This window comes from Calidris pugnax, unplaced genomic scaffold (assembly GCF_001431845.1).
Source record: "Calidris pugnax isolate Ruff unplaced genomic scaffold, ASM143184v1 scaffold167, whole genome shotgun sequence".
Classification (NCBI taxonomy): domain Eukaryota; kingdom Metazoa; phylum Chordata; class Aves; order Charadriiformes; family Scolopacidae; genus Calidris; species Calidris pugnax.
The window spans coordinates 221,720-247,140 of NW_015091045.1; the positions used below are offsets into that span (position 1 = coordinate 221,720).

Here is a 25,421-nt window from a genome sequence, read left to right on the forward strand (position 1 = left end):
CGGTGTCACCTATGAGATAGTTCAGAAACTTCCAAGTCACTGAAGACCTTGCAGGCAGCCACTGCAGAGCTCTACCACAAATACCCCAGACAAAACGGCAAAGGAGCCATCAGTTAAAGGTCCCTCAGCTGAGTGAGAATCTATTTTGCTCAGAAAAATGTTGCTTTTTGAGCTTCTCTTTAAAACTCCAGCACCCGCAGAGTGAAAACCCCCAAGCCCTTGTGATAAAGTTTGACTTGGAAACACTTTGACTCAAAAGGTAAGTGGATTTCTGCCATCTATGGTTCTGCAATCATGAGAGCTGCACACACAAAAATGGTCCTTATTCCCTCAATTTCTAACCATCTATCCTCCAACTGACAGTTTATGGCATTCCTAAGAGAAATTAAAAAGAATGAAGCACGGCCTTTCCTCACACAGGCAATAAAACTATATTTCCACTGAACTGAATTCTGCATAAGGGAGAGGAGGAAAAAATAAATAAATTTAAAAAGAAAACAAAACCAGGAACGGTGGCAGTCAGTGATTTCCAAACTTAAGCAGCAGAAGCAAACACCATCACCTCGGCAGGCTGTTTGTTAAGACATCCCACATACACCTGGTCAGAGAAATGTAGTTTTTATTTGAGAAAGCAGCAGTGAGTTCCTGGGGCTGTGTTAATTCCTGTGCTCAGAGTTAACATTTCCTGATACTTGATTTTCCAGAGATTTTTGGACTGCTCAGACCGTGCTACGTTGAACTGCCCAGCCCAATGTTCACCTCAGGCTGGTTTTAGAAAAGAAAACCCACATCTGTGTTCAGCATCTCCCCTCCCCAGTGACAGCTAATGGAAGTCTCCCAACAGATTAAAAACTGCTCCTTCCCTTCTCCTTTACTTCTCCAACAGCCTTTGAAGCCTCACTCTCCTCCTCTTCCTCTCCATTAGTTTTTCCCTCTTAACAACCACAAACGTTCCCAAGGCAGGGAGGCCTCTTCAGGCAAAGAGCAAAAGCACAATGGACCAACGCATCACTGCCTCACCAGGCTCTTTGGTGTGGAGTTTTTTCTATATAAATATATATATTTATATACACTGCAACAAAATCCATACAACACGAACCTTTTTGGACAGGGGCATAATGCTGCTGGGTCGAACAAGGCGTCGTTTCTTACAGCTCAGTACCGGGCGAGTGCGAGCTGCCACGCACGTTCCATCCGAAGACGAAGAAACCATGTTCAGTCGTTGCTTTTTATGCAAGAGCTCCTCAGCTTCCTGGCCATCTCCCTGAGCGTGTTCTGCCAGGCCAGGCTGAAGACTGCCCCAGAAGAGAAGAAAAGAGAAGCGTTAATTCATTCAACCACCCCACGTTCACCAGCAGCACCAGCCAGGTTCACACTCTAAGCTGAGTTTAAAGCGTTGCAGCTTCACAAGGCAAAAGAGCTTTTTTTTGGGCAATTCTAATTTTTGCTGTTACTTTGGTCACTTCCCACCCTCTCCCACCACTGCGCCTTTGACAAAATACCCTTGGAAGTTCTGAACAAAAAAATCGCATGTAAAGCCAGGCACAGAGCAAGCCCAAAAGTCCTGAACAGCTTTAATCCTGGAGCTCAGCCTCCCCCAGAATTACAGCTCAGGGTACTTCATACAACAGGATCTCGCGAGTCGAAATGCCAGAGAGCACAAGACAGAGAATATATAATTTTGTAGAAAAAAAATATTTAACCTAGATGTAAACTCGATTCTGATTAATATTTAAGAACTACAGCTCTAAGAGCTCTCAGCACTGACAGCAGAAAGGAGTGATGTTAACACCAACCTTTCTGTTTTAGGTTGAAGAAGCCCTGCCCTACCACGGCACGACCATGCCACCTACCAAACCCCAGCGCAGCTCCTCACCCCCCCCAACCTTTTCATGTATATTTGACAAGTGTTTCATTTCTAAAAATGCAAAACATTAAAGCCCTATGGTCTAAGGCTCCCTAGTTCAAAGGCCTGGGGTATAGAAAGGGCTCTGTTCCAGCCGCAGCAATGAGTTGATGGGTGTTTTCTACGCCTGCTCACGCCGCCGGTGCCGCATCCCTCCCTCCTCCAGGGACTGAGCAAGCGTACGGCGCTGGCAGTGCTTCTCCAGCCACCAACACAACCTGGGAACACCATGTGTTCAAGGATTTTTGGGTCACACCAACCCCCTGCAGCGCTACAGGCTGGGGGCAGAGTGGCTGGAGCTGCCTGGTGGAAAAGGACCTGGGGGTGTTGGTCGACTGTTGGTTGAACATGAGCCAGCAGTGTGCCCAGGTGGCCAAGGAGGCCACCAGCATCCTGGCCTGTGTCAGGAACAGCGTGGGGAGTAGGACTCGGGAGGTCACCTGTACTGGGCACTGGTGAGTCAAGTGCTGCGTCCAGTTTGGGTCCCTCACCACAAAATACTGCGTCCAGTTTGGGTCCCTCACCACAAAAAAGCCATTGAGGGGCTGGAGCGGGTCCAGAGAAGGGCAACGGAGCTGGAGAGGGGTCTGGAGAACAAGTCTGATGAGGAGAGGCTGAGAGAGCTGGGGGTGTTCAGCCCGGAGAAAAGGAGGCTCAGGGGAGACTTTCTGGCTCTCTCCAACTCCCTGAAAGGAGGGGGTAGCCAGGGGGGGTCGGTCTCTTCTCCCAAGGAACAGGTGATGGGACAAGAGGAAACGGCCTCAAGTTGCCCCAGGGGAGGTTCAGATTGGAGATTAGGAAAAATTTTGGCACTGAAAGGGTTCTTAAGCCTTGGACTGGGCTGCCCAGGGAAGGGGTTGAGGAACCATCCCTGGAGGGGTTCAAAAGAGGGATTGACATAGAGCTTAGAGACGTGGTTTAGTGATGGTTTTTTATCAGAGTTAGGTTGAGGGTTGGACTAAATGATCTCAAAGGTCTCTTCCAACCTCAACAATTCTATGATTCTGTGATTCCGTTTTCAAGTTGTTCAACCCTAAAATCATCCTGTAGCACAGGAGAGTTTCTTTCACTTGTTTTCAGGTATCCACTTAAAGACTTACTCAACAAAACCTGGAGAAACAAAGACTTTAGAAAGTCTTACTCCCCGAATCGATGGGATTTGGGTTCCTCAGTATCTCCAGAAAAGCGAGGCAGTGCTTACAGATACTTCTGCAAAATATTTCAAGTGGGCCACCAGTACCTTCAAATCACACAATTTGCAAGTGTATTAAAACTACCCATAAAGAACCGGTTTGGAACACGCTCACTGCACGGTTGCCTGCAGGGCTTCTTCGGGTAAACACAGCTCAGTTTAATGCCATTTTCAGGAAAACAATGCAGCAGAAAACCTCAAGCAAGCAAGCTCCTCCAAAACGTTTCCGAGCACGATCTACTACTACCAAGCTTTTTTCAAAAAGAGACCATTTATACTGCTACCAACCCAGTTACAACTACTGGGTTGAACGCTGCAGGCTGGTTTCCACTGGGATTTTTGTCAAGATCATACAAATCAAGCTCTTCCCATAATATGCAGGCAGCTTACGTGTTAATGACTCCATTGACGGGTCTTGGTGCTCCACAGGGCTTGGCGGGATGGGATTCCGGCGTATTTGCAGCAGAAATACCCAAGTTCTCTAGTGGCTGGGATCCAGAAACACTCTAAGGAAGGATGAGAAAGATCATAAATTAATAAAAAAACCAAAAACTTCTTAAATAAGGCACCACTTTCTTATTCCTAGTTTCTAGTTGAGGATTCTGCACCATAGCTGTGGGTTTCCACATGGGAGTCCAAAACAAGGGGTCAGAAGTCACTGAGACTGGAGATGTTTGGATTTCTTAGGGAACAGCTCTAGGAGAGGATGGATACAGGGGGGGCACTTCCAATGTGAGAAACAAAGGATTTCCATTCCCCTCTGGGAACCACTAAGGAGCACGAAAAGCTGAGGTTTTTAAGGAGATTTTAGCCTTTTGTCTCAATGGTGCAAACAAGTCCATAACTACCTGCAAACCTCGCGGGCGCCTCCCGAAGCCCAATGCTGTGCTCGGAGGCACAGGGCTGCAGGCTCCTGCCGTCGGAGGAGAACGGGAGGGGAGGGAGAGGAGAACAGACTTGCAAAACTGAATTTGCATTTTAACTAAAGACCTGCGCAAACACGGTCCCAAACAGCGCTTTCAAAAGTGGTTTAAACGAGTTATGCACACAGGCTGTGGGTTCTGGGGATGGGCAGGACAAGTCTATAAAGCTAAAAGTGGCTGATAAACACAAAGCTGGAAAAAAACCACTTTTTTTTGGTCAGAAGAAAGTAAGTAAGAACTAAACTGAAGGCACAGAGCTCTTCTGCCTTCAGTCTGAAACACCAACCCCTCACCCAGCAGTGAGCAGCAGTTACCAAGTGGCCATGGTGCTGGATGTATCCCATCTCCCACCACCCTGCTCTAGGGAGGACACAGAGGGGGGGACTGTCACCACAGCCCCCATGGACACACAGTCTCCGTGCCTCCTCCCAGTGACATTCTTGCTCCCCACCCCAGCGGGAGCCAGGCTGGTCCAGCACGGTCGCACCCCAGCCCTCATCATCCCCAGCCTCATCATCCTCATCAAGTAGCCCCTTCTTTTTATTTTCAGCTGAACTTCTCCACCCCTCCTAGGGTTCAACTTCATTTCTCCCTTCTCCTCCTTCCCTCCCGGGGTTCAACTTCATTTCTCCCTTCACGCAGCACTTCCTACACCCCCTGCTGATGTCCCTCTGCCTGGGTTTCCCCCTCTCACACGCACGGGTGATGGTGCGCTTCAAACACTAGTGAAAAGAAGACACAAGACAAGCTCTGACTTATCTCCATCCATGTGCAACCAGCAAGCCCTCCCCCGGGCCACCACACACTCCATCCCAAAATCATCAGACCTGCACCAATTAACATCTCCACCTGCAATCACTCCCCCAACTCAACCAACAACTAAAATCAGGCTACGGCGGAGCTGGACTAAGGGTTTCCAGAACAGCAGAGACCTGACTCATCAAGGGAAGGACAATTTTCAACACTGACAACTTCTGCCCCTTGCCCATTTGAGGAACTTTGCTGGGGTTTCTACACTTCTGCTAAAATAAAAAAAAAAAAGGCATTTCTTCTGGAGAGGGGGAACAGAGACAGGATCAGACCCACAGGCTGGTCTCAGAATCACAGAATGGCAGGGGCTGGAAGGGACCTCTGGAGATCATATCATCCAACCCAAAGCAGGGTCACCCAGAGCAGGTTGGACAGGAACATCTCCAGGGGTTTGAACATCTCCAGAGAAGGAGACTCCAGACTCTCTCTGGGCAGCCTCTTCCAGGGCTCTGCCACCCTCAGATGAAAGAAGTTTCTCCTCAGGTTTGATTGCGCCGGAGTGTTCCAGCAGCACCAGGCAGCACCCGGCGGGGTGAAATTAGGAGCTGAAGGTTCTCCCCCTGGTTTCAAGGCTTGGCAAGGCTGAGCCTTCACATGACACCTCCGCCGGAGGCACCCCCGGATCAGGAGGGTGGATACGCATGACTCATAAAGCTCTTTTGAAATAGGATATTTATTTTCTTCTCTTCTCCAGAAAGGGTCTTAAAGGAGGAACCTCTTCTCCAAGAGCTGTCTCCGGCTTGGTGGGACATCAAGATGGGAGGAGAGGGTGACCCTTCTGCTTCCTGTGGGTGAGCTGGAGAGTGTCAATCCAAAGCCTATTTATCAGAAGCAGTCCAGGCTCACCTTATCACTTGGAAGATGGGTGTACCCTAACAAGGCTCTGACATGAGGAATGGGAGAATGAGGACTGCAAGAACTGCCATCTCCAGCCTTCAGAGCAGAGGCTGAGCTCTTCCACCAGCTCCTCCCAGACCTCTCAATGCTGTGCTTCCTCTGGGGCAGGCTGGGCAGTTGGGCTGGGCTCCAGAGGAGCCTTCATCACACTGGGATCACACTGATGTTCTAGAGTGGGCTCTCCTCTATGGTTTGGGTTTGTCTGGGGTCTGGAAGTCCAGATCTTTAGGATCCCTAGGACTCTTAGGGGGGTCAAAGATACAGCTTTGATCCACCACCATACTGCACATGGAACCAGGAGCCTGCAGGTGACCAGCAGCTCTCACACAAGTAAAGAAGCTGCGTGCTGGCAGGTGGGTAGTCATGACCCAGCACCAGAAACATCCCCTATCTTGAAAAAAAAACCCAAACAAAACCCAGACAGGTTCAGACCTTCATCTATTACTAGTCACAAACTTTTAACACAGAGAAAAGTCTTCCCAAGAAGACTCCATCAATATCTTTTCTCCTTTACTATCAAAAAATTTAAGTGCACCCCCCTCGCTAGACGAGCAATACGAGCAGCTGAGATATTTCTTCAGGGCTTCGTGTTATTCCCGTCTTCAGGCAAAAATATTTATTCACGTACTGAGCTTCCAGTTCCCAGCAGACATTCCCAGGCCTTTTTTTTGCAAAGCCCTTTCCTCCACTGATGATAGGACTGGTTCCTCCCAGGGATTATCAGCCACATCCCACCTATCAAGCTAATGCCCAAGGACATGGACCCTGCATTCACGCCGGCCAAGGGAGGTACCCATGAGGGGGTGAGATCCAAAGAGGAGCTGGGGATGAGAAAGGATGGATTTCTCCCCTTATTCCCCATCACAGACTCTGCCAATTTGGGAAATAAATTTAAAAAAGGCCAAAAAAGAGCACTCAAAGAGTGCCAAAATGATAACCACCTCTCCAGGAGAGGCCCAAGAGATATCCTTCCAGTAAGTGTCCTAACGCAACAGGAATGGTCTCTGGGCTAATCTCTGGCTGGGAGCAGATCAAGGCTCTGACTCAACACCCCACCCTTATGAGCAAGTCTAATTAAGCACAAACCCTCCGGCAGCGGGGTGTAGGAGCTGGGTGCCTGGAGGCAGCGTTTGGAGGCTGACACCTCCAGCACTGCTGTGGGGGAGCGGGTGGCATGCAGTGATGGGTGTCCACCAGCCACCATGTGTAGAAAGGCTGGAGCCCCTCTGCTGGGAGGGGGGGCTGAGAGAGTTGGGGGGGGGGTCAGCCTGGAGAAGAGAAGGCTCCGGGGAGACCTTCCAGCCCCTTCCAGTCCCTCAAGGGGCTCCAGGAGAGATGGGGAGGGACTCTGGATCAGGGAGGGGAGCCACAGGACAAGGGGGAAGGGTTTGACACGGCAAGAGGGGAGATGGAGCTGAGCTGTGGGGAAGAACTTGTTTGCTGTGAGGGTGGTGAGAGCCTGGCCCAGGTTGCCCAGAGAAGCTGTGGCTGCCCCATCCCTGGAGGGGTTCAAGGGCAGGTTGGAGGGGGCTTGGAGCAACCTGGTGTGGTGGGAGGTGTCCCTGCCCAGGGCAGGGGGTGGCACTGGATGGGCTTTAAGGTCCATTCCAACCCAAACCATTCTGTGATGGGGAATAAAAAGTCCTTTCCAGGAGGAGTTACCCTCCGAGATGGCAAGCACGGCTGCAGGAGTAGCCATGACAAGGTGCCAAGTAGGAACCTGCAGCCTCCCTTACACCAAAAATGATGTTCTTTGCTGCTCTCAGTGTCTATTATTTGTGTCACTGTTACCTCCAAGACCTGCGAGAGAGATGGGATCTCCATTGCTCTCGTGTTGCAGCAATAAAGGTCTCCTTCTGAAGAGCTTATGCCCAAGTGAAAGGGATGAGAAAAGGGACAAAGAAGGAAATTGAATAAACATGGCAAGAGAGAGATGGCTGCGAGCAGCCAAACACAGCAGCACTGGCCAAGCAAGCTTTTTCTTCTCCATAAATCAGAAATCTACAGACATTTTCTGTTCTCTACATACAGAGATGAAGTCTAAGACAATCTAAAAAAGGACCATGCGGTGGTTTTCTAAGTACATGAAAAATATCTTTAGCGTGTAGGGACAAAGCCAGGTGGGACAATCCTTCCATCTGCAGATTCCAAGTTGAAAATATACTCGTGTCAAATAAACAGCCTGATTTAAACAGATAAGGAAGAAAATATTCTTCCTATCACTGTTAAATTCGATCATTTATCTCCGTTACCAGCCTGCTATTTCCAGATTAGCTCCCAAATAACAGCCAATTCATCATTGCAGAAGCGTGTTATTGCTGATGGGAGCGGGAACGCGCTGTCACCGCTCTTGTTTATTATTCTCCGAGCGCTTTTTGGGTTAAAACATGAAAAGGGGAAGGGGGTGGGAGTGGGGGGGGGGCACACGACAGATGGACATCACTGCTCAGAAGCAGACACTGCGTAATGCCTGCGATTCAATCACGGTGCGGAGCAGCCCCTGCCATCCCAGCTCTCCAGCCTCCCGTCGCTCCGCTTTCATCTGAACCACCATCGACCATTTCAGTCGCGAGGAAAAACCTGTCCCTTGGACTGAATTGCACAGCAGAGATTTGGGCTCGGCTAATTAAAGGCTTAAATTCCAGCCACACTCCTGAAAGCCAGTGTCGAGCGAGGAGAGGTCGCAATCACTCCTAACGACCCCTTTGGGGTCCGGCGTTAATCAAAAATTTCACAGTATTTCAGATTATCACCCAGTATCAGGAAAACTCTGACAAAGTCTTGCCCAGCGACAGGAGAAAACACTCAAAAGTACAATTTTATGGTCGCTTCTAGTTGAGGTTTTTATCTTCATCAACTACACTGAACTTTGGTCTATGAAGCTTGAGCACCCCCATTGCAGAGAAGCTGGGTTTGTCCCCAAAACGGGGCGTTTTTTATCAACTACACTGAACATTGGTCTATGAAGCTCGAGCACCCCCATTGCAGAGAAGCTGGGTTTGTCCCCAAAACGGGGCGTTAGGACAGAAAAGCTGGAGAGCTGCAGCTCGGTGGCAGGAGTTTGAGCCACGCAAGGACCACCCTTCTCCTAGTACTACACCTCTCCAAAATCCTCCCTTTTAATACGTCGATCTGTCCCGCAGGATCAAAAGTAATCACAACCAGGCTGAGCAGCACCATCAAGCCTTCAGTCTGTGGCCTATATTTCTGCATTAAATAATAAATACCTGGCGCTGCGTATAGTTTCCAGTGCATCTCACTCAACTCATCAGTTCCCTTTCCTGGGGAGTTAGGACAGAAAAGCTGCAGCTTGGTGGCAGGAGTTTGAGCCACGCAAGGACCACCCTTCTCCTAGTACTACACCTCTCCAAAATCCTCCCTTTTAATACGTCGATCTGTCCCGCAGGATCAAAAGTAATCACAACCAGGCTGAGCAGCACCATCAAGCCTTCAGTCTGTGGCCTATATTTCTGCATTAAATAATAAATACCTGGCGCTGCGTATAGTTTCCAGTGCATCTCACTCAACTCATCAGTTCCCTTTCCAAGGGGTAACGCTCAGGCAGATATTAATAGCCACATCTTTAAAAGCTTTTGCTAATTGTGCCGCTCTCAGTTTGAGGTGCTTTTTTGCTAGAGGGAAAGGATTAGTTAGGATTTTTAAGCTTTGCAAAATGCTAATGCACATTACAAAGGTACCCCCAGGAACTCTGTGCTAAAAGGTGTTTAAATCCCATTGTTTATTAACCCCAAAATAACCCAGGGAGGGGGCAAGCTAGATCTATTGGGACAGCCCAATAGATCAGCAATCCCCAAGTGAAGTTCTTCTCCAGGAGGCTGGTCCCAGACCAGCCATGCGGTTCGAGCATCTTTCTCCACCAAAGCTTAAAGGATGAACCTTCTCCACCCAAAAATCTATGAAGGTGAAGTGTCTGGCCCCAGTCAGTCCTGCTGCTGGCACTTACCAGCCGGTCAGCCCCAGGCTCCAGCTTCACTTCAGCGCTAACGGGACGGGACGCATCATCTACAGCAGGATCAGGGGGCGACGCTTCACCAAGAACGATCAGCCCCTGGAAGAGAGGGAAGGGAAGAGGAATTAATGGCAGGTCCTTCAGTCTCAGCAAGGGAAATTACACATCCCTCATCCCCCAGAAACTACACCCTCCACACAGCACGGCGCTGAATTCACCCTCAACCAGATTTTCCTGACATCTCCGCTGAACTCAGGAGAGGGGGAAGGACGGGGTTGAAGCCACATCACAGGCCTTCAGCCCAGTAACAGCAGGCAGTGAGCTCCCTCTTGGGCAAAACTGCTGAAACACTGCCATCGACCCATTTCCCAGCCCTTTCCCTCCTCCTCCTGCACACGAGGAGGCTGGGAGAGGAGGCTCAGAGAGAAGGCTCAGAGAGAAGGCTCAGAAAGGAGGCTGGGAGAGGAGGCTCAGAGAAGAGGCTCAGAGAGGAGGCTCAGAAAGGAGGCTCAGAGAGGAGGCTCAGCGAGCTGCACGCCAGCAAACCCAAAAAGAGAACATTTTGCCGTAGAGCGGAGCAGGAAACGACCGCGCTCAGAGTACAAAGTGGAACTCGCCACCGCAGCCAAAGCAAAGCAGTTTTGAGCGGGTGCCAAAAAAATCTACAGTCAAACTTGTTACTCTGAGCAGATTTTTTTTTTATTTTTTTTTTTTCCTGAAGAAGTGATATTCACAAAATTCAATCAGGAAAGGAAAACACTGATAAACAAGCCATTGCTATAAACCAAGCGGGACAAAGCGCGGTGGCACAGCGTTGCTTTATCAGGCTTAACATATGTCGTCCTATTTATGTTTTACTCCAAGTGAAGCTCACTCTGAAGGCAGGGCTGCTTTCTCTCTAAACAACACAAAGTAAAATAAAATCATTACCATTATGTGTATTCTGAGCTATTTTATAACAAAGCAGGCTCAAATGTGCAAGGGATTAGAGAGTTGGTGGAACCTGAGGGCCATGAATAAAGTCCAGGACAAAGACAAGCCAGAACAAGTTTGTGGTTGGTCAAACGAGGAACTACGAAAAGGGCTGCTCGGGGTAAGATCAGTCATCTGAAAACAATTTTGGTGTGTCACGAGAAAGTGAGGCTGGAAGGGAACCTGGACACAGTATCTGGAGAGAGCTAGGAGGCTTCCCTCAAGGTCCACAAAGTCACACCATACATGACTGACGCCGTGGCACGTGGCCATGGAAGTCATTCATAAGGCTCATCTTATGCCTTGACGCAATCGGTGGCTTTCCAGACAGAGAGTGGCAGCCCATACCTCAGGGATACTTTATTGAAAAGCAGTTCATAAACTAAATACAACTGTAAGTGGCCTCTGACCAGCAATGAGGAAGTAGCCAACTTCCAGGGTAAGCACAGCGACGATTTTCTAGAGTTTTCTGACATCCCAGGAGGTTGTTTAGTGGATGACAGAGGCTGGAAGTCTAAACTCAATTAAATACTGCTGTGCTTTTCCTCTGCTCTTGAAAGATCCCTCTCCAAAAGCAACCTCTCATCGTTGCTTGGAAGGGAATCACAAGGGCAACATCGAATTTCCACCTCCCTTTCAGGAAAGGGAAAGGAGCAGCGCAGCTGAATTATTCCAAGGTCACATAATACTTCCTTTTCACCAGCGTTCTCCAAAACGAACTAAAAAGGAAGGCCCCCTCCAAGATTTATGGGCGAGTTTGCTGGTTCTTTACTCCCATTTTTATCACTAATTATGGTATTAATGAGAAGTCAATCGTACTCTGTCTCAGCTAGAGACAGAGATAGATCTCAGATGTCTCACGGTCCTGTAACAGTCAGCGGCTTCTTCCAAGGGACTAATGGGTGAGGAAAAGGACTGACACACATTAAGCCACACCAGAAGGAGACTGAGTGCCCTGAACAGCCCCACGGAGGGACAGCAGCACCTCCTGTCGTGCCCGAAGCCCGACATACCACTGCAGAGACAGGAAACTCGTGTGAGAGCTGCAAATTCCTCCGACGAGAGGCTCCTCCTAACTCCCATCCCACCCTTCCCATCACGGGGTTTCTCTTGACTCAGCAGCTCCGAGCAGAACGGAGCCCTCCCCGGGGGCCAGGCTGCCCCACACCCCTCCAAAGCCTCCAAAGCAACACAGTGACCCGGAAAGGAAAACACTGATAAACAAGCCATTGCTATAAACCAAGCGGGACAAAGCGCGGTGGCACAGCGTTGCTTTATCAGGCTTAACATATGTCGTCCTATTTATGTTTTACTCCAAGTGAAGCTCACTCTGAAGGCAGGGCTGCTTTCTCTCTAAACAACACAAAGTAAAATAAAATCATTACCATTATGCGTATTCTGAGCTGTTTTATAACAAAGCAGGCTCAAATGTGCAAGGGATTAGAGAGTTGGTGGAACCTGAGGGCCATGAATAAAGTCCAGGACAAAGACAAGCCAGAACAAGTTTGTGGTTGGTCAAACGAGGAACTACGAAAAGGGCTGCTCGGGGTAAGATCAGTCATCTGAAAACAATTTTGGTGTGTCACGAGAAAGTGAGGCTGGAAGGGAACCTGGACACAGTATCTGGAGAGAGCTAGGAGGCTTCCCTCAAGGTCCACAAAGTCACACCATACATGACTGACGCCGTGGCACGTGGCCATGGAAGTCATTCATAAGGCTCATCTTATGCCTTGACGCAATCGGTGGCTTTCCAGACAGAGAGTGGCAGCCCATACCTCAGGGATACTTTATTGAAAAGCAGTTCATAAACTAAATACAACTGTAAGTGGCCTCTGACCAGCAATGAGGAAGTAGCCAACTTCCAGGGTAAGCACAGCGACGATTTTCTAGAGTTTTCTGACATCCCAGGAGGTTGTTTAGTGGATGACAGAGGCTGGAAGTCTAAACTCAATTAAATACTGCTGTGCTTTTCCTCTGCTCTTGAAAGATCCCTCTCCAAAAGCAACCTCTCATCGTTGCTTGGAAGGGAATCACAAGGGCAACATCGAATTTCCACCTCCCTTTCAGGAAAGGGAAAGGAGCAGCGCAGCTGAATTATTCCAAGGTCACATAATACTTCCTTTTCACCAGCGTTCTCCAAAACGAACTAAAAAGGAAGGCCCCCTCCAAGATTTATGGGCGAGTTTGCTGGTTCTTTACTCCCATTTTTATCACTAATTATGGTATTAATGAGAAGTCAATCGTACTCTGTCTCAGCTAGAGACAGAGATAGATCTCAGATGTCTCACGGTCCTGTAACAGTCAGCGGCTTCTTCCAAGGGACTAATGGGTGAGGAAAAGGACTGACACACATTAAGCCACACCAGAAGGAGACTGAGTGCCCTGAACAGCCCCACGGAGGGACAGCAGCACCTCCTGTCGTGCCCGAAGCCCGACATACCACTGCAGAGACAGGAAACTCGTGTGAGAGCTGCAAATTCCTCCGACGAGAGGCTCCTCCTAACTCCCATCCCACCCTTCCCATCACGGGGTTTCTCTTGACTCAGCAGCTCCGAGCAGAACGGAGCCCTCCCCGGGGGCCAGGCTGCCCCACACCCCTCCAAAGCCTCCAAAGCAACACAGTGACCCCGTCTCGGACCATCCGGGAACAAGTTGAACCCGGGGCTGTGCCAAACAACCCCCTCCTTAGGGAGTTACCGTCACCGTATTTCAACCAGCTCTGCCACTGCAGGGAACTCCTGCAGGAGCCCCTTCGTCTTCTTTTACCTCTTATTCTGTCTAAGAGTGAAACTCGTTAAGAGACACAGAAAGAGAGAGAAAAAAAAAAAATATGCTGTTTGTTCTTTTTCAAACGTGGAGCATCTGTCGCCCACGCGTGCAGGGGGGTGCAAAGACTCTGCGTGGGGGGGACCAGCACCGTCCCAAACCCCTTCTAAAAAAAGGTCCAACAAAGCACATTTGTGAAAAGAAACAAAAACCACCTTATTACCTTCATGGACATCCAGTCCCTTAAATTAACTGCTCACGCTCTTTAAAACCAACACAAACCTGAAGGCACAACAGCCTGCTATTTTTAAGCACCAGAAAACGCTGCTTTTACATCTAACTTTGAGGACAGACGCGCTGGTTTGTTGTTTTCCTCCCCATCTCACCAGGCTCCGACCCAGCAGATCCGAATGTGCTGAAAACACAATTACTGCTGAGACACCCCGACAGCCCTGTACCTTCCCAACAGAAGGTTATTTTCGACCGCCTGGCCCTTCTCTTGCTTCGATTTGACAAAGCACTGCATCTTTCTTGAAGGGTACCCGGGGATGGAAACCTTAACGCGTGAAGGCAATTAGGCTAAAAAAAGAATAAAATAGAATAGCGCCTTTGAATTCCTGCAGCAGCGACATTTTAACCTCCTTATGGCCAAATAAACAAAGTTATGTTGATAGAGAAAACAAGGTGTCTCCAGAGTCTTTGCTTGTTGTCCTTGTACAATTTGAAGCCAAACTCATTCCAACAAGACTCCTGTATTATTGGAACACACACTCGCTTCTCCGCTCTCCTGTACTTGTCCCAGGCTGCTTTCATGAATCTTACTCTCACGAGGCATTCTTGAGCTCAACGACACCAGGACAGCGCCTGCTGGGTGTGCAGTGATCTCTTATCAGAAATATGGGGTATTTGGTACCCACTTCCATGCCCAGAGGGGATGGGCACTGCCAAATCCTCAGCATCGGAACCCTCCTGCCGCTCCAAGAGGCATTCTGTATCTTAAATTCACCGATCAGGCTATTGCAGCTGAGGAGGTTTTGTTTGAACAAATCAAACCCGATGACATCCTGTTTTCCAAAGCCTCAGCTGTACTTTTCAACTTTGACACAAAACCGTGACATTCTCCTTCCAGCCCTTGAGAAAAACACAGGGGCTGTCTGTAGCCACTCCCGGGCCACTTCATCAGTCTTGTCTTTGAATCCTCCACGAGATGAGTTTTCTCATTTCTACCATTGCTTAACCTTTAGGATATAAACGTTTAGCTATTTCACATTTTATGTTTAGAGATCATCTTGTATGAAAGGCTTTCTTAAGACGGAAGGGAGACGATTCTGAAACTGCTTCATTAATTTGACAGAGAGACCGCCCCCCAGAAGCCTTCTGCTCCAATCTCAGTAAGGCATTCCCTTCAGCCAGCCGTGCTCTTCCACCTCCCCATTTACAGGCTCCTCAATGAGCCTGTTTTTCTACACAGCTGCCTGAAATCCCAGTCTCCATCCCCTGCCTGAGCTTTCTACCCACCCCTGCCTCCCTCTCCACCACCCCCGAGCACCACACATCTTGGGAAAAGCCTTTCCTGGACGTGGAATTCCTGAGGATCTGTGAGTTGATGCAATACCCTGAGCCTTCTTGCCACAAACTCCAGACATTCCTCCCTCCAAGGCCTGACATTTAGATGTTCATGCCTGAACAAGCCTGGATATAACAATTCCTTCCTCAGCCCTTCTCTGCTCTCCCCCAATTCTCCCACCATCTGAGAGCAAGCCTGAAAAAAGCAATTCCTTCCACAGAGAAAGGTCAGCACCTAGAAACAGGCTTTTTTTTTTTATGATACAGATTCAATTTTAAGCCTGTGCTATGTGATAGCATCTGAAGTTAACTTCCTCCACAGTCCCCTCCCTTCCCCAATAAATCTCTTGTTAAGTTGTTCCTTATCCCCATCTTCAGCTACTCCCAAAAAGAAAGAATGGGAAGGTTTCCTTTTAAAAAAAATCAAATAAAAAAAAAGAGAAAGGCTGGAACAACAGGGAACAGCAACACACACGCAAAAGTAACAGTTCTGCTCAGTACTCAAAGACTGAATTTAAAGTAAGGTATTGCTCTCTTTGTGTTACCATATTGGACCAGGGAGAAGAATTACACTCAGTCCGTGCCAAATAACATTACAATTAGTCACAATTTGCTTGCTGAGAGATGGGGGGGGGGCGGGACATCAGAGTTTGTACACAGAGTCTCTGTTACTTCAGAAAGGAGTGAGGAGGCTGACAGCAAAACCCCAACGTATCCCAACACCCTCCTGGTCCTCACCTTATTGGCTCTAATCTGCTTGTAAATGTCCGTTTGCTGCCGGATTCGGTATTCCAGGTCTGAGACGTGGGCTTGGAGCCAATTCCAGCGGCTGACGATGGCTGCACGGTCTGCTGCCCATCTCCACTCTGCCCTTCGCCTCCTGGAAAAACAGAGAGGGTGGGGGGGGTAGATTATTTTGAGTGCGATTTTAATTATACAGTCCACAAAAAAACCCCTCGCCGAACTGACAGATAGATCAAAAGCTACACGCTGAATGGCACGACTGATACCATCTACCCACTGCTAATAATTACCAACCCGACTACAGACGTGCTACAAAAGCCATTCCTCCGCAGAGCAGCATTAAAACAACTTTTGGTACCCAGTGATTGGAGCCCTGCCTATGCAAGCGTTAAGATTTTATTCCACGCTTGGCTGAACCAGCAGCTCCGGTCCTACCTGGCCACATCTGCCAGACCCACTTTTCCAAGGCTTGGAGGAAATAAAACCCATCTGCCCTCCCTTTCCTCCACACAGAAAAAAAAGAAAAGACCTGTGATCGGTCACAAAATACTCCTGAAGACCACGTGGCCACTGTTAAAACTCAAGTGGCAAGTTTCACAACACACCAGCATTTGATTTTAAGAGTAACCACCACTTAGAGACGAGCAAGAGAGCACCTTGCATGACCTGCCACCCTTCAAGGAGGTGTCGTGGAGGGAAAGGGGCAACAACAAACTCCATTTCTGCATCCGACGGCTCAACGCAGCAGGAAAAACCATCTCGAAGCGATGGGCTCAAGGGAAGGAGAGCACGTGAGGGTGCACGGGGGGAACCCACAGCTCTTGACTGATTTCCTACCGTCTCTAGCTCTGCTGCAAACACCAAGGACGGCTCTGCAGGAGCATAAATAAATACACTTTCGCTAGTGCAGGGACCACACCAGCGCATTTTATGGTCAACTGTTAAAAAAAACCCACCCTCACTCCCTACTACCGCGCTCCAGGGCAGAAAGAAATGCAAAGATAGTAAGTACATATAAATCCACGGCTCTGCTCTCCCACATTAAAAGCCATAATATTAAGAAAATATACCCCAAGCATCCTTATTCCAGTGGATAAATATTAAGGCTACTCAGAAAGGAAGAAAACCCCCATGTGGTGCAGAAACAAAGCATCAGCAGAAAGTGAACGCGCAAATCCAGCGCCATCACCCAAAGCCTTTGCCACATCTGGATGCCTGGCAACTGAGAAATTAATCACCAAATAATTCCCTTTGCCCATCTACCCCCTCCTTCTGTAGCATTTTTGAACCCGGTGAGAGCACACGGAGGAGAAGAGCTGCAGGAACGGCCAGATTTTCCTTCCAAAAAATCTAACCCAGAAGTTTTCTGCTGAGATTAACTCAGTTCAAAGCTGGTACCAGCCCTTCTAGCAAAAGCAGCACATGGAAAATGAGATTTACTACTGAAGCACCCCCAGCTGCAGAGCTGGGAACAGCAATAACCAAGTTCTTAGAAAAATCTACACCTCCTGTGCATCTGCCCTTATTTAGGTGCACTGCTACCGAAGGCACTTGCCTTAAAAAAAACCAAACCAACCCAACAAAAAAGCACCAGGGTTATTACAAGTTTCAAATCAACTAAGAGAAATACCCTGAAAAGGAGGAGTTGGTGCCTTCAAATATGCAAGTGAAACCCACAAATTTAGAACTTGACACGTTCTCCCTCTTCTTGCCGGACCTCCTGGCTTGGTGGGCAACGTCCTTTCAGTGGTAATTTCGATGAGGCCAGAATTCCACCAAAAAGGGCAAATGTACAGTCCTCACAGCCCTCTCCAACCTCCCAGTCGTCTCCAAGACCATTTCCAAAGCAGTTTTAGGAGCTGAAGTCCTTCTCTCCGGAGTATTCCCCTGGGTGAAGTGCCTGCTCTATTTTGATCAACACTCATCTTATTTTTGGTGGGAATTTTAGTATTTATTGTCAATGGATGCCACAGCAAGACTAGATCTTAATCCTCCATCATTTACACCGAGGATACAGACAGCAGCTGAGCACCGGGGCTGGGTGAAGGTCCGACATACCCTCCCAGTAAGGCACAGGGTCAATCTGGTTTCAATGGGTCGAGCAGTTGCCAGCATCACCCCATGGCACAGCTCTAATCCAGCCCTCAGCCCGGTCACACTTCGCTCCATTCCAAGAAGGATGATGCTTCGTGAGCTTTATGGTCCCTCCTCCCCATGAGGCATCACCCCATGGCACAGCTCTAATCCACCCCTCAGCCTGGTGACGCTTTGCTCCGTTCCAAGAAGGATGATGCCTCGTGAGCTTTATGGTCCCTCCTCCCCATGAGGGATCTCCAACCTCAGCCCCAAGGGCAGGAAAACCCCCCGAAACCACCGTCGGGCAGAAAGGCAGCGTTTGGGAAGCAGATTTGCTGTATCTCACAGGGATGTTTCTCCCGGCGTCGCTGGGAACCGGCGCTGCTCTGACTCCATCACCCACAACGTTTTCACATCATGGTTTCCCACAAGACTTTCCAGAAGACTTTACCTCTCTGCCAGCCAAGTTTCAGCAGAATTCTACCATCCTCTCATTTCAGGAGCTAAGAACAACTCTTCTCTTTACTGGAGAAGAGGTTCATCTTATTTTTTTTATAGCTTAAAAGCAGGAAAGACCTCTGTGATGGCTGCAGCTGCTTCTCTGGCATCTTCAGCATCCGTGGATGTGACAGACCAATCCAGACCCCTGGAAAAGTTTAAGGGCTCTGAGCCAGATCTCAGCAGGCTTCAGTTTGCTCCCTGGGGATCCACACAGCACTGGGAATTGTTTTTAGAAAGGTGCCCGCAGGAACAATTCTGGCCTGCCCCGTTAAATGCATCTCATTCTTTTGCTCAGATTACACAGAAATTGAGATTGAGTATAAAAAAAACCCCACTTTAGGCCCGTTTGGATTCCTAAGCGACGGGGCAGAGCGAGCAGCACCAGACCCGCTCTTCACCTTAAAATCAGGACACATCCTACCCTAGAAAAACCCACTGGATTTAAACCAAAAATAACCCAAGAAGGCGAAACACGGTAACGTATACCTCATCCTCTGACACCCTGCGGCACAGGTGGAGGAGGGGAAGATACATAATGATGGCTCAGCCACACTTTCCAAAACAGTATTGAGCGTAGCGTGGTCCTCTATATTTAGAATTAAGCTTTTTTCAGACCTTGTTCAATTACACCCTTCGCTGCCATGTGCTGCCAGCAACATACATGTGCCTTCCTCATGCAGATCAGCTCTGGGGCAACAAGCTCTGCAGCTTCTTTCGTTTTAACATCTATATATTTTGCAAGAGAGATTATTTTCTCCGCTAGTGCTAGAAAGAAGCACCAAACGCAGCATCTGAGGTCGCTGCAGTCAGCACCGGCAGCCGCCCAAAACCTCAGCCAGACACCCCGCTCCGGGGAGGGAACCCACTTCCTTTCTTTCTAAAGATTAGGAGTTTTTAACTAATAAATGAGTTTATTGCCCTTGCCCGGAACGGGGTTTGGATTAAGCTGAAGAAGACGGCCAGGTGGCCGCAGAGAGCGGTGTCGCTGATGGCTCAGCTTGAGAGGAGTCCTGTGGTTTGAGAGGCAAAGCTGGTGCGGGCAGTAACAGCATCATCACCATCATCATCATCATCAGGGCGGTGAGATCCTGCATCCTCCCAGGGTACCACTCACCAGGCTGCTGCACGGGTGCTGGGCGACTGCAAACTCTTAATACATAGCCCATTTTGGTGGCACGGGACAGTCCCTCCAGCTGGGACAGGAGGGTAAGCTCAGGGAACAGCACAGAAAATGAATTATTTAGGGGCTTAATATTTAAAAAAAAAAACCAAAACGAGAATAAACCCCCCAAATTCCCAGGTTTTCCCAGGTTGATTTGTTCTCTTCCTGCAGACGTTGGTGTGCACAGGAGACAGCAGGCACGGGGCTCGGCTGGACCACGGGGAGAGCATCCCACCACCTCAGCAGATGATGATTGCCAGCAGGTCCAGAGAGGGGATTCTGCCACTTTGCTCTGCTCTGGTGAGACCTCACCTGGAGTATTGTGTGCAGGTCTGGAGCCCTCAATATAAGAAGGACATGGACCTGATGGAGAGGGTCCAGAGGAGGGCCACAAGGATGATCAGGGGGATGGAGCACCTCTGCTCCGAGGACAGGCTGAGGGAGCTGGGGTTGTTCAGCCTGGAGAAGAGGAGGCTCTGGGGAGACCTAATAGCAGCCTTCCAGTACCTGAAGGGGGGCTTCAAGCTGGAGGGGAACAGATTTAGACTGGAGATGAGGAGAGGGTTCTTCACTGGGAGGGTGGTGGAGCACTGGGACAGGTTGCCCAGGGAGGTGGTTGAGGCCCCTTCCCTGGAGATATTCAAGGAGAGGCTCGACGAGGCCCTGGGCAACCTGGTCTAGTTGGGGGTGTCCCTGCTGACTGCGGGGGGGTCGGACTAGATGGCCTTTGGAGGTCCCTTCTGGCCTGGGCAATTCTAGTGGTAGAATCCGGAGCCGTCTGTCCCCGCACAGCAGTGAAACTGAATAGTGTGTGCAGGCAGAATCAGGAGCCGTCTGTCCCCGCACAGCAGTGAAACGGGGTCCCATGGCCAGTGGCACGGCGCTGGTGGCTCTGGGCACCGGGCAGGGGCAGGAAATGTCCCTGGTGATAGCAGTGCCACCTTCTCCCTCCCACCACACACACAACCCGATGCTGCAACACCAGGCAACGAGCTGCAGCTTTCCAGGCACCTTCCATATGGCTCCCCTCCTCCACCATCTACTGGCATGTACCCAGGGGCTTTTCTGTCCCCTGAAAGGCAGTCACCGACCAACGCAGAGGCCGTTCTATATTTACTCTCCCCCTTCCCACGCAGCTTGCAACGGAAGAAACCACCAAAGATCACCAGACAAGGTTCAGAACCCTTCTGAAGGTTTTGGGACCTTCTCCCCAAAGTCACACCACCTCAGCCTCCCTCGCCCACCAGCGTGGAGCTGGGTAGGTGTTATCTGACTTCACGTAGGAGGATCACCATGGCATTAGGACAGATGCCAAGAGGTACAGTATAGGACACTTCTTGAGTAAGATAATTGTCTGTCCACCAAATGAGGCTCCACTTTGACAATCCTGAATGTGCCCATGCTGTGGGGAAAAGGATTTCATCCAGAAGTCCCAGCCAAGACACAGCTGGGACGTTTCACTACCTGAGGGAGAAGGAAGTGAGTGGAGATTGTAAAACAACGTCCCATGGAGCTTCCTCAGCAAGACTGCTTGCATGGAGCCCGTTCTTCAGGGAGGTCTCCATCTTGATCCGCTCAGCTATACAGCCAAATTCTCCTTTTTTTGAGTTCTCCAATCCCACCCCCAGCATTGACTTGCTACAGTCCCACCCTGGCACACCACATCCTTTCCCGCCAAAGGCACGTCCCACTGAAAACCTGGGATTGTTCTGGAGTTGCTGTCCATGTTCATCCCTCATGGGTCTACCAGGCTTCAGATCAGCTTGGGGGGTTGGGTGCCACCAGTTTGCCGTGAACTGCTCCCAGCATCCCAGCTGGTTGGCTCTGGATGGATAACAACCTGCTTTTGGCCTCTTATGGCCCTTCACACACTTGTCCTCTCCCCAAGGAACCAAGAAGAAACACACGTGCAAGATCTCCTCATCAGTCACACACATCTCCCCAACTGCACCAGCCAATTTGCAACTACAGGAAGCCATGGTTCCATCTCAAATTTGATTCTGCTCCAAAAATCTCTGCACAAGCTGCCTTCCTCTTCCCAGCTCCACATCCCACGGCATCACACCACTGCCGGAACACTCAGAGGTGCACTTTGTGCCTTCTCAAGAGCTTCCCAAGCACCATCACTCAATAGAATTCACTCTTCTTAACTGGAAGAGGGATCTTGCTGCCAGTTACGGCAAACAAAAACGGGGGCACACCAGGGCTAAGTCCCCACTTCCACTCTGGGATCTTCAGCAGGGACAAAACCTGCCAACAGGCCACAAAAACGGTTTCAAATATGACAGTTTATGACATTATTGCCCAGAGAAGCTGAGCCCATCCCTGGAGGGTTCAAGGCCGGGTTGATGGGGCTTTGAGCAACCTGGTCTGGTGGGAGGTGTCCCTGCCCAGGGCAGGGGGTGGCACTGGATGTCCTTTAAGGTCCTTTCCAACCCAAACCATTCCGTGATTCAGCTGTCATCTCCATTAAAGGGCGAACCATCCGTATTAATTCCGCGTGCTTTCCCTGCATCACCTACCACGAGGCAGCAGCCCCAGGGCAGGGTTTAGAAGCGCCAACGCAACGGTTCATGTCCACACTGGTGCAACGCCTGCTCCTGAACCACGGTGAGGTGCCAAGAGACATCTCACGGGTCCATCAACCCCCGTCGACTCACCGGAAACTGAGAAACACTAGCGTTAAAAATGGGTTAAAAGAAGCTCCCCGTTCCCTTTCTCTGCTCAGCTTTTGAGGGGCTCAAGTGCCAGTCCTGAAAATAAAGTAAAATATCAAGACTCTTGCTGTCAAAGTCCACATGAAGGAGAGCATATCCAATGCACCCTGGACACCCAGGACAAGCCCAAGTATAAGGGCATGTGCTCTGCTCACACATGCAATCCAGACAACAACAAAAAAATATCTAAATGTCACCCCCCAAGCACTACTTTTTAACTTCACAACTTTCTCAATTGCTCTCATGATCTTTAATTGTGCCTCACTAAAGGAAGGAAGAGATTTGCACCCAACTCAGCTGCTGTTTTTCCAGTTTGAAGACTGTGTGGGGACAGGAGCAAACTCATTCCTCCGTCCTAACCCTCTACAACAGACCACCAACCTTTTATAATTCTTTTTTTTTTTAAGACCAGCACAAAACCAGATCTCTGGGTGGAGCAAGAGTTAAAACTCTGCCAAAGGCACTGGCGTGACAACTCCAAGGGAGGATGAGAAAACCCCACCAGCGCTCAAGAACCATCTCATTAGCCCATCACAACATTTCTGCCTGCGAAGAAGCCAAAGTGAACAATTTGTTCAGCTCAAACGCCCGCCCCCACCCCGCGGACAGAAACATCAGCTTCTGAAGGGCTCTTCTATTCACAGCATGTGCTGGGCACGGATCTAAATCTAGTTCAAACCTCAGCTCGGCTCATTCATTCCCGTATTCAGAAACAAACAAAAAAAAAACCCAACCGAAGAACTCTAGAGGGCTGGGAGTAAAGAGTTATTTCCACTGTTCCTCGCTGAAAAACCCCCACTGCTCTCGGGGGGAAATTTGGGAGCACAAATCCTAAAGCTGAGCAGGGCTAAGGAGGGATGCCAGGCTCCTGGGCAGCGCTGGGGGGGCCACCAGCATCCCTGGGGGCCGGGCATCAGTCGCCTTCAAATAAAAGCAGATCCCAACCAGCCCTCCTTTTTTTTGTTGGTTTTGTTTTTTTTTTTTCTGGATGATGAAGAGGAACCAGCCAAACCACGCCACCGGCCGCAGCATGCAAGGCTTTGTCTACAGAGCAACCATCACTGGGATCAGGATATGAAAGGTTTGTTTTGGCATCTCTAGGTCATTTCTATTAAAAAAGAAAAAAAGAAAAACAAAAAAAAGGAAAAAAAAGGAAAAAAAAAGCCAACCTTGGCCCAGGCCAGCCATGAAAAGATGCCTGAACTCCTGCATAGAAGCTACAGCAGAACGAGACTGCACAGCAGAATCCAAATCTCAAACACTCCAGTTGCAGAACTGGTGTCCAGCCCAGGGCCCAGCACCAGTATGGATCCGCAGGTCCCAGTAGCCCCATAGCCTCCAGTGATGCTCTGTACTGGAGTTCTCCCCTCTCGCCGCTCTAGGCAAAGCCTTGGCCCCAAACCACGCTCTTCTGGCAGTTTCTGTCCCCAAAATGTCCCCAAATCCCACGCTGGCAGAAGGTAAGTGCAGCCCAAGGATCCAAGAAGACCCTTGGTGGGGTACAAAGCTCCATTCACAAACGGACCCACGGGTGGGGGAAAAAAAGAGGGAACTGAAAAATGCCAAAGTGAAACCAACAGCCAAGGTGGGGGAGGTGGGGGGGGGGGGGGAATGGGACGGATGGACAGGGGACACCCACCCCCCAACCTGCCCATTCCACAGCAAAAACCAAAGCCACCAAACCACCTCCACAGCTCTTCCTGCCTCCTACCAGATTTTACTGTGATTCAAGACAATTTTAACCATTTCAGAAGCCACATAACAAAAATATACTTGGATCCCCTCTTTGAGAAAGCAGTTTTCTCCTGAAATAAAATGGGGAAACATTTATGTTGATGAACAACATCATCACCATCTACACCCCTCAGGCTTATCTCATCAAGAATTATACTTCTGAAGGGCGAATGGTTTCAGAAAGTGTCCTCAGAAAAGGAAGTACAAAACAAGCCACGCTACTAAACTATCCTTCTTCCCTTAAATGTAATGCTTTGAAGAATAATATATGTCATGTAGGAGGAATCCCAGTGAGCAGGCAGGGAACAAGCCAGGAAATTCTATGGAGACACACACGGAGCAAACAAACCCTTCTCCGTTTCTCTTTGGGAAACTGAAAATCATTTTATTTACCTCCTGTTTGGTGAAACACCCCATCACCTGAGGAAACGTGTAATCTTAGTTCTTGCACAGCCTGGTGCTCCCCTCAGGGTCTGGCTGAAATGGGGTTCACAGCCAAAAGCAGAGGAGATGGAGACCCCCCCACCACGTGGGGAGGAGAGGCCACGGTGCCCCAGGCACAGCACACGGGCTGGTGTGGTGATGATACAGCATTTCATCCCCGTGCGTAACGCCTCAGAGCCCACCACCTCCCGGGTTTGGATCCTGCAGCGGTGACTCACGACGTGTCGGTGACGCTGAGTCACTCGCCGTGTCTGTGCTGGCCCCTTCTCAGCCCCATCCACCATCCCCACGTAAATCCACCAACCTCGAGAGGAACAACGCGGCAGCTTTCAAAACACCTGGAAATGGGAGAACGGTCCCTCAAAAAAGGTTGAGTGCCCCTCTGGGGACACCCCCCCCACCCCAGTGCTGCCTCCAGCTCCGCTCTGGGGACACACCCCCCCCACCCCAGTGCTGCCTCCAGCTCTGGGGCCACCAACAGCAGAAGGACATGGAGCTGTTGGAGCGGGGCCAGAGGAGGCCCCGGAGATGCTGGGAGGGCTGGAGCCCCTCTGCTGGGAGGGGGGCTGAGAGAGTTGGGGGGTTCAGCCTGGAGAAGAGAAGGCTCCGGGGAGACCTTGGAGCCCCTTCCAGTCCCTCAAGGGGCTCCAGGAGAGATGGGGAGGGACTCTGGAGCAGGGAGGGGAGCCCTAGGAGGAGGGGGAAGGGTTTGACACTGAAAGGGGGGAGATGGAGCTGAGATGTGGGGAAGAACTTGTTTGGTGGGAGGGTGGTGAGAGCCTGGCCCAGGTTGCCCAGAGAAGCTGTGGCTGCCCCATCCCTGGAGGGGTTCAAGGGCAGGTTGGAGGGGGCTTGGAGCAACCTGGTGTGGTGGGAGGTGTCCCTGCCCAGGGCAGGGGGTGGCACTGGATGGGCTTTAAGGTCCCTTCCAACCCAAACCATTCTATCAGTCTATAATCCCTCCATTGTTCCCACCTCACCTTCAGCCAAGCCAACAGGAACCAAACCATGACTGACCTCAACTCTGTGCCAGCAGGGATC

General features: G+C 49.9%; 1 protein-coding gene across 1 annotated transcript in view; it reads right to left on the reverse strand.

The window, feature by feature from the left end:
- KANSL1 (KAT8 regulatory NSL complex subunit 1) overlaps positions 1–25,421 on the reverse strand; it is a 110,455-nt gene that overhangs the window by 18,142 nt on the left and 66,892 nt on the right. Inside the window, exons 3-6 of the mRNA XM_014956471.1 lie at positions 15,741–15,882; positions 9,693–9,797; positions 3,489–3,604; positions 1,100–1,295 (exon numbers count right to left, since the gene is read on the reverse strand). Coding sequence (XP_014811957.1) covers positions 1,100–1,295; positions 3,489–3,604; positions 9,693–9,797; positions 15,741–15,882 — 559 coding nt within the window. The remainder of the gene's footprint in view (positions 1–1,099; positions 1,296–3,488; positions 3,605–9,692; positions 9,798–15,740; positions 15,883–25,421) is intronic.